Source organism: Lepeophtheirus salmonis, chromosome 5, assembly GCF_016086655.4.
Source record: "Lepeophtheirus salmonis chromosome 5, UVic_Lsal_1.4, whole genome shotgun sequence".
In the NCBI taxonomy this organism is placed as follows: domain Eukaryota; kingdom Metazoa; phylum Arthropoda; class Copepoda; order Siphonostomatoida; family Caligidae; genus Lepeophtheirus; species Lepeophtheirus salmonis.
Window position 1 is genome coordinate 38,293,514 of NC_052135.2, and position 8,937 is coordinate 38,302,450.

Sequence of the window (8,937 nt, forward strand, 5' to 3'; positions counted from 1 at the left end):
GTGTTGATAATTGATCCCGGACCAATTTTTTTCCCTTTCGATCTAAATATATTTTTCTAGACCGGTTTTTGGGAAACATTTTTGTCGAAATCCCTTTAGTCATAATTTCTTTTTTAAATAGAGGTACGATTTGTTCTCTTAAACTCTGTGGAACAATGCTCTCAACTACCCATTTAAATGAGTTCTAAATTTATGAAACACTTTCAAATTTGTGTCAATGTTCATAATTTGTAAACACACATGACATATTCAACGATTAAGCTATAAATTCATTCTAGAGCAATTTTTATTGTTTTTTTTAAAGGGCCGGATTAGTTCTGTCTAACAAAAAGCATAACACTCTCAGACCGGTCTAGAATATCCAAACCAAAATATCAATAATATTACCAGGTACATATACAGGGGGTGGTCTGGAGGGGCTGTAGCCCTACCCAAATTAAGAAATTTTTGATTTCTACTATAACTTTTTTGTCAATATGAAAAAATCTTGAAAACTACAATAGATAAAAAAACTAATATTTGACATTTCTTTCCAAGGATTTAAATTTTTGTGAATTTTTCCCAAAATTTAATATTTGCAATTTAATTTTTGACTTTTTTTCAAAAAATTAAGTTTTCTTTACGAATAACTGTGGATTTTTGGAGTTGATTTTAGAATTTGAAATTTTTTTCCAAAAAATTTAATATTTGAAATTATTTTTGAAAAAATATAATATATGAAATTTTAATTTTCTCTAAATAGCTATGAATTTTTGAAAATTTTATATTTGAAATTTTTTGTTAATGGCTATGGGTTTTTGGAGTTTTTATAACAAAAAATCCAAAAACCAAGCTCCCCCTCCCCCTAATATAATCGTGCGGACGCCCCTGATTACCACCCTTCTTTACACACATGGCATTTAATTGAATTTATATAAATCATTATTATACATGGATATTATAAGTACAATAATCACCATCCAAAACTTTTGCAATTGAGGACATATTAGTATGTAAATCCTTTCAGCAAACAAGGAGAGAGAAAGGAAGGGAAAAGTAAAATAACACAAGGTTCACAACACTGAATTAAACATTACAAATACTACTGTGTTTTCCCATAGCAAATCAAATGAACTTGTTAGTATATTATGTAAATATATAAAATAGAAAGTGAGCAGGACTCTCTGCGTTTTAATATTGTAGTTGAAAATAACTGTGGAGTGCTTTTGAGTCCCATTACCTTTGAGTACTTCGTAGATAGGTAGAGGGGACTCACAGGAATTGAAAGATAAATTTGTGTTCCTTCAATTATTTATGATGTATGTTTAATAATGGAATTGGTGAAAGGGTTCCATATGAAGATGATGAAAGGATAATAAGACAAAAGAAAGATTAATCTCACTCAAAATAACATTCATGAATCCAGCCGCGGGACTCAAGTCTATAGTTAAGCGATTTGATTAAAATGGCTATAGTACCAGAGCCCAATAATGTATTTGGAAGAGAGGCGGGTAAATTAAATAGTAGTGGTGACTTCATCAGGGTAGCCTGCATTATTTTTTTGAGGAAATACCAAGATTGACAAATAGTTCTTTTTTGAAGAGATAAAAATCTTTTATGAGTTAATTTTTAGACTCAATTTGAACGGGTAACCTTTTATTAGAGGAATTGAAATTCCCCTCCGCCCCTCCCCCAAAAAAAAAAAATGAATCATATATAAAAAATTTTATGCAAGAGGATTTTTTAAATTGATATAACCAAGGTTGGGCCGCCCTTATCGGTTCCGTTTCTATAACTGCTAGAACCGGAACCGACAAATTCGAACCGAGACTGCAAAATATTGCTTATCAAAATGAGAAATATAGTTAGTTTAATAAGTAACTTACAATGTACAGGCAATTATTTAAAAAAGAAAAAGAAATAAAAACTATGTCTTTTTTATCAAAAAAGGATTTTTGAAAGAAATTTTTTTTTTTAATTGACTTGAGTCAAATTTATCGTTTGACTCAAGTCGGAGTCAAATATATATATTCACTTGGATTCGGGTTAATTAAACTTGTATATGCATGTAAATACTTCAAAAAGAAGGGTCTATTGCTAATGTATGCCTTTATAAATAATATGTTGTAAATCACAGTAATGACAATCTACTTTCACTGCTTTGCATGTATGTAAAGCCTATTCTAATGAATATGTACACAATAAACTATTATAAATTGTAACTTTTGCAGTTAGTAAATATTGAAGAGTTGAAATATTATTTGCAGAGAGGGGTTTATTATGCGGTATTTGCTCATTTGTTACTTCTCTTATTACTCTTTGGTCTCATATTATTGAATTTTGATTACCTCTCCACTATTATTATCCTTCCGTATTATGTAACCACAAAGAAAAGCTACTCAAATGTTGTCTTAAATAATTAAATTATTAAATATTTATATAAGGGAAGATGTTTCTACAATGCAAACAACTTGGGAAGGAACTCTATGGCGGTAGTTCTAGACGGCTTACTCCTCTGAGAATACATATATAATAATGTATTAGAATCCTCCACAACTTCCATCAAAGATACACATACATACAGGGGTGGACAGACGTATACGAGCAAATATTTTCCAGAATGTTAAAATAATAATAGATGGCATTTTAAGAGGAAATGTATTACATATGATGTTTAAACAGTATAATTATCTGTTGTACACTCAATATGATTACCCTCGGCATTGATCACCAACTATAAATGGAACATAAAGGCCGAGGAGGCCTTTATCATATCTTTATTATTGAAGCAGGACATAGCCCTCTTCAGAGAGAGATTGAAGGATCCTGAGGAGCTAGTGGGATGTTCGTTTACCTTCCTTCTTAGCTACGACCATAACTTGAAATCACATGGGTGAAGGTCTGGGTTGTTGGAGATCCACTCATCAGCTTTGATAACGACGTTGAACTGGCTGTTGAGGTAACGCATCACAGTTTTGGCAACATGCCAAGGGATTGAGTATTGAATGTATATAAAATTCTTAAGATGGTCTAAGTATACTGAGGAGGTCAACTTGAGACCACTGTCAAAAATGTGCGTCGGGCTGATATTCTTGTCACGAAGACCACTTGATCAGTATATGTTCAAAGTGTGACACTATTACTCGTCTGTTAGAGGGGTTGAGTATTACTCAATAACTAACCAGAGTCAGCTATTGTGTGAGTGAAGGTACAGAAGCTAAATATAAACCAAGTTGCGAAACAAAGATCATATGATCGGTGCTAGGTACTTTAGCCTTCAACTTTTTTGCTTCAAAGATATTTTGCCTTAAAATATAAATAAGAAAAGTGTAAACATTGAGGTTCTTAATTTTAATCAAACTATGGTATATTTATAACGATTCGAACGGGAAAAGTGGTAATCACTACGCCATTATTAATGATTTATAGATATGATGGATTATTCGTATTAGAAAAGACTAATGGATTAACGAACAAGAATTTTATGTGGAACGAACATTATTTCATGATTTCTCCAATAGAAAACAATTATGCAATTCGTATTTTGATAGTTTGAGGCGAAAGTACCGGGTTCATTTTTTTTAGTAGAATAGGGCATGTATATTACTAATTATAGCTAACCTCCTCGAATTCCCTCTTTTCATTGAATTAATAGTAAGGTGAATTCTTCAAAGAGAATAAAATTAGCAAATGTCACGAGAAGAAATGTGAAAGGAACGTCCTCTCTACTTGTATCATATTAAAAGGACATCTTGCACGAAAAATAGATGCAAATAAGCAAAGGAATCCTTTCAAGCTAACAAACACGTTTTGCTACTTGGTTTATATCTTTGACCCTTATTCCTAAGTGAAGCCAGTAGTTTCTCTCTCCTTCTCCACTAGTCAATAATAGCCTAACTAGAGTAAAACAGTACAGAAGATAAGATAACTGAGTAAGGGGAGGGAAGAAAGGAATAAAATGGGAAGAAAAAAGAATTAAAGGAAGGGGGGAAATCGGCGTTGTCCTTTCGGACTCGCACTAATTAAGACTCTTTCCTTTTCGCAAATAATTATGGCAACTCCACTAACTAACAAGTTCCTTTTTGACATAAAATAAATACAAATATATTATTATTTGTATTATTTATATTGTTATAAATATAAATAAAAGATACTTGTGTGTGTGTTCAGTGCAAATATTGTTCTTTTTTCTTCTTCTTTAAATATATAGACATAGGGTAAATATTGAGTTAAAGAAAGAAAATACATACATAGTTAACCCCATTAGAGTACTTTAATACTATGTAACACATAATTGTGTGTGCATATTTATTCATAGAGAGAGAGAAAGAGATCTTTGAATTCAATTAAAAGATTTTAATCCCTTACTAATAATGATAATATCATAGTCATCTTTTTTTTTATAAACTCTCTTTTTTCCCAAATTTTGAAAACTTCTATATAATATATATATATATATATTCTACTCCTTGTTCTAAAGAAAGAATAATAATAAAAAAAACGGTGGAGGAGGAGCTTTAAGTAAATTTAAAGGCGTGCTTTTTTTCCGTTTCTTTTCCTTGGTGGACGGTCCTGTGTTTTCTCTACTTCTTTTTCTTTTCTTTTTTTGACAGTTTTCTGTTAGAAAATAATTATTGTTAGTTGAACAGAGTGTGTTTAATGTTTGTTTAAGAGAGTAATAGTTGTACATAATAGTCGTTCTAAGTGTATGTATGTATGAATGTTTGTCCTATGGATGTACGACTTATTTCTATGTGTGTTTGATTAATACGAACTAATAAAAAAGAAGAGAGGACGGACGTTCCTGTTCGTCGTGTTCGTGTTTTTGGAGTAGAGATTGACAACGAGGCCTTCTTCCCTTCTTTCCTTCTCGAGGATATTGGAATTTGATCATTATCACTAATATGCTTCAGCAGAAGATTTACGATGACTCTTCTCCTCTGGGAGGCGGAGGCTATGGTTCCGCAGGTGGCGGAATTTCCACTGGTCCATCTGCCTATCCAGGCCCCTTTTCCTCACCTCAACAGCAGGACATGTCTAGCCATTGCTATGGCTCCGGACTTTCACCTCCACTTGGCTGTGGATCTATGAACACTGCCGCGGCGGTAGCAGCCGCAGCTGCCGTTGCTGCGTCTGCAGAGCCTACTTACTTCCACCCCGAAGTGAATGGTGCACCCCCTCCAAGCGGATCTCCTTCTTCCTCCTCTTCCAACAACAACACGAATCGCTCTCATGGTGTTGGTGCCACTCCCAATAACAGCAACAACAACAATAATTCATCCTCTTCGAATTCCTCCTCTTCTTCCTCGGCGACAGCAGCCAAAAACTATCGGAGAAGCTATACCCATGCCAAACCTCCCTATTCCTATATTAGCCTAATTACGATGGCGATTCAGAATTCAACGTCCAAGATGTTAACCCTATCGGAGATTTACCAATTCATTATGGACTTATTTCCCTTCTATCGGCAGAACCAGCAGCGGTGGCAAAACTCCATTCGACACTCCCTCTCCTTTAATGATTGCTTCGTCAAAGTACCTCGAACTCCGGATAAACCCGGAAAGGGATCCTTTTGGTCACTTCATCCCAACTCTGGAAACATGTTTGAGAACGGCTGTTATCTAAGGAGACAAAAACGCTTCAAATGTCCCAAGAAGGATGATCGCATCCCTCTGAAAAAGGACTCCCTCGGTCGTGGAGGGGGCAATGGGAAGCAGCAAGGACAGCAGGGGCACCAACAGCGTCATGAAATTGAAACGAAGAAAGAATCTCCTTCTTCCATGATGAATAATCCACATTCACACCACCACCAAGACTATTTACATCATCCCCATCATCCACATTCTCACCATAGAGACTATAGTGCAGCTGCTGCGGCTGCGGCTGCAGCAGCGGTGAGTATGCATAATCACAGCCCTTCAGAAGAGGACAATAAGAGCAATGCAGCCCAACAACTCAGTTCTCATGGTCAAAACCAAGTTCATCATCACCATCACTTTAGCGGCGGAGGAAACGGGGGTAAGTTGAACAGTGGAGATAACAACTCAGGGGAGGACGGAATTCCCCATCACCACCATCATCACCTCGTTCTCCCAGTCGCCACACCTCAACAAGGGCATGGCTCCTCCAAATATGAGCCCCTTCATCATGGGGAAGGGTCTGCTGCTCTTCATCATGGTGGAGATGGACGCTACATTATTCCTCCACCCTTACCCTCAGACATGAACAATGCTGGTGGTCTCATGATGGGTGGAGGTCTCATTGGGGCTGTCGGAAAAGGGGATCCTCACTCCATGTCTTTCACAGGCAGTGCCGTCTCTTCTAATCCCTTCTCCATCAATCGCTTTCTTCCAGAGCACAAGGTAGAGTCACATCACTACGATTATGCGGCTAATGGATTCTCCGCAGCTTCCTCCATACCTTCTGCTGAGAACATGTACTATCCACCAAGCCTATATCCCGTGCATCACCCTCATCCCGTCTCTAGCTCTGTTCAGTCCAACATCTGACTACACTCTTCAGCATCCTATGGCAATAGAGTCTGAACACTCATTGTTTGTGGGTCTATAATATTTGAATCAAACCAAAGCAAAAACCCTTCTGAGCAAAAAAAAAAAAAGATACTAAAAAACAAACAACTACGAATGCATAATACAAGTACCATCTTTTTGGCTGGCTCAGAACATTTGCTTCCTTCAGATGATGATCAGATATGGTTGGATTAAAATGATCCAAACCAAATGAAGCCCCTTTTGTTATCATCTGATACGTGTCTCATTATTTACATTCAGTCTTTATTTCATTTCTATTAATTATTTTGTAAATACGGATGGATCATGAATACATAATTTATACAAAATGGTTTGTGTGTGTGTGCCCTAGATGTTAGCTCTTGTTTTTAGCAACAACAGCAGTAGGAGGCTTGAAAATTGCATTCACAATCAATGCTCTTGTATATCTAGCTCAAAGAAGAAGGAAATTGATAGATTCCTCAAGCCTAAGCAGAAGGCAGGCAGCACAGCAGCAAGAAGAGAAAATGAATTATAATAAGTAAAGTACAGAACTAAATTCCATCATCTACGACGAGTGAATCAATCCCGCTTCATTTTCTACTTCTTTTTTTATAATATATATATAAGTTTGTGTGTATTTTCTAACGTCAACTACAGATTGAGGTCCACAGTCGAAAGCTCTATGGAGAGAGAAAAAAAGAACGAGAGAGACTCTTATCGTACAAGTAACACTATGTACTAACTACTACAGCAACTACCATTAGACTCCGCCCCCTCCCTCAAAGAAAGCGCGCGCTTAAACACAACGGTCTTTGCCGAAGTTTCAGTTCATATATATATATATATATAAATTCCTCTATCCATGTATGTATGTACATATTATTTGTACACTCAACTTTTTCTGTTCTTTTCTTTTTTTATCGTTCGTTGTTTAACGGAAATTTATTTCTATTTAAAACATACTTATTATTACTACTATTGTAAATCTCTTAACTTTTATTACATATTATTTGTATCAAAATATATATCTATATATTATAACAGATCAAAATTCTTTCTGGGCTAGCATACAACTAACTAATTCATTTTCTCTTTTCGCCGTGTATAATATCATTATCTAGAACTTTTCCCCCAATTTTTAAAAAAAAATCTTTGTATTTTTTCCTGGAAATAAAACGTCAATACCAATGTGATGTGTCGCATTCTATTAATTGCGTAAAAAACCTATGACCTAGTGTTTAAAATTTAAAGTAGGGTTTTTTTTCTCTATATAAAATAGAATAAACATGAGTAAAGCACACATCTGTGCTAAAATATCCATCTGTTGTTAGCTTATACTTACTACACAACTTACAAGTTGTGAATTTTACGTTTCTTAAGTACACACAAAATACGTTTGTGTATATTGCTTATTAGTCATTTTCTTTTTTTCTTTCTTTCTTTCTTTTTTCAAGTATCATCATTGTTGACTCAAGCCCTAAGCTAATAACAAAAGTAGCTAGTATTATTGTACCTATACCTATATCAAAAAACTAACTCAAATCCGGATAACATTTATATATATACACACATTATAAAAAGGAAATTACAAAATTATTTCAAATATAAATTTGTTAAAAACTGCTACTTCCCTTCTACTAATTAAATTCTTCTTTTACTCTCCCTCTCTTGGGAAAAGAGGTTTTTTTCCTTTTTTCTCCTTATTTTTTCAAGAGTCTACATTATCATCATCATCATCACCATTGGCTAATACCAATTGACCAATCAACTTGAAAGAGGAAGGGGGGAGAAGAAGATATATTTCCCCTTTCCCCCATTTTTTTTCTTCGTTATCGTACTTGACGAGATACTTATGAATTTATATCAATAGTAGTATTAAAGTGTATTATTTAGAGCTTTGAGCAACTTATTCTGGACTCTCATTCATGAGTGATCCACCATGTCTAATTAGTTCTGTCATCATTCAACTATTAAGTTATAGTAACTATACCAATAATTAAAAGCTGCCCTTAATCCCATTTATCAATGCATTATTATTACGTATTAAATCCTCTTCTTTTACAACTTTCAATGGTAGACCAATACCACTTTCCTCTTGCTTGTGAAGTGAATCCCCTCTGGTTATTGTTGGTTTTATTTGTATATTTATTTAAAAGTAAGTAACTAAATACCATTATGGGCTGGAGATCCACCCTATACTATTTTTTTGGGGGAGGAGAAGGAACCAACAATACATGTTCATATTATATCAAACAATAACTGGGTTTTTGTTTGTTTATTCTTGGTTGACGGACCAAGGGGTTCTTGTTTTTATGTGACGAAGGTTGTCTCCATTACTTATATGTATGTGTGTGTCTCTCGTGAATGAAGTCAGTCATATACATACAAGGGAGAATAAAAGTTAAATAATGACCTTGGGTTTGCCCGGATGGGTATTTTGTTCCTT

The 8,937-nt window shown here is 34.8% G+C and overlaps 1 protein-coding gene across 1 annotated transcript; it reads left to right on the forward strand.

Moving 5' to 3' along the window:
* The first annotated feature begins 4,603 nt into the window (after window positions 1-4,603).
* Window positions 4,604-7,529, forward strand: LOC121117923 (uncharacterized). The gene has a single exon (XM_040712449.2). The coding sequence runs from the start codon at window positions 4,884-4,886 to the stop codon at window positions 6,486-6,488; it is 1,605 nt and encodes a 534-aa protein (XP_040568383.1). The 5' UTR covers window positions 4,604-4,883; the 3' UTR covers window positions 6,489-7,529.
* The last annotated feature ends 1,408 nt before the right edge of the window (window positions 7,530-8,937 follow it).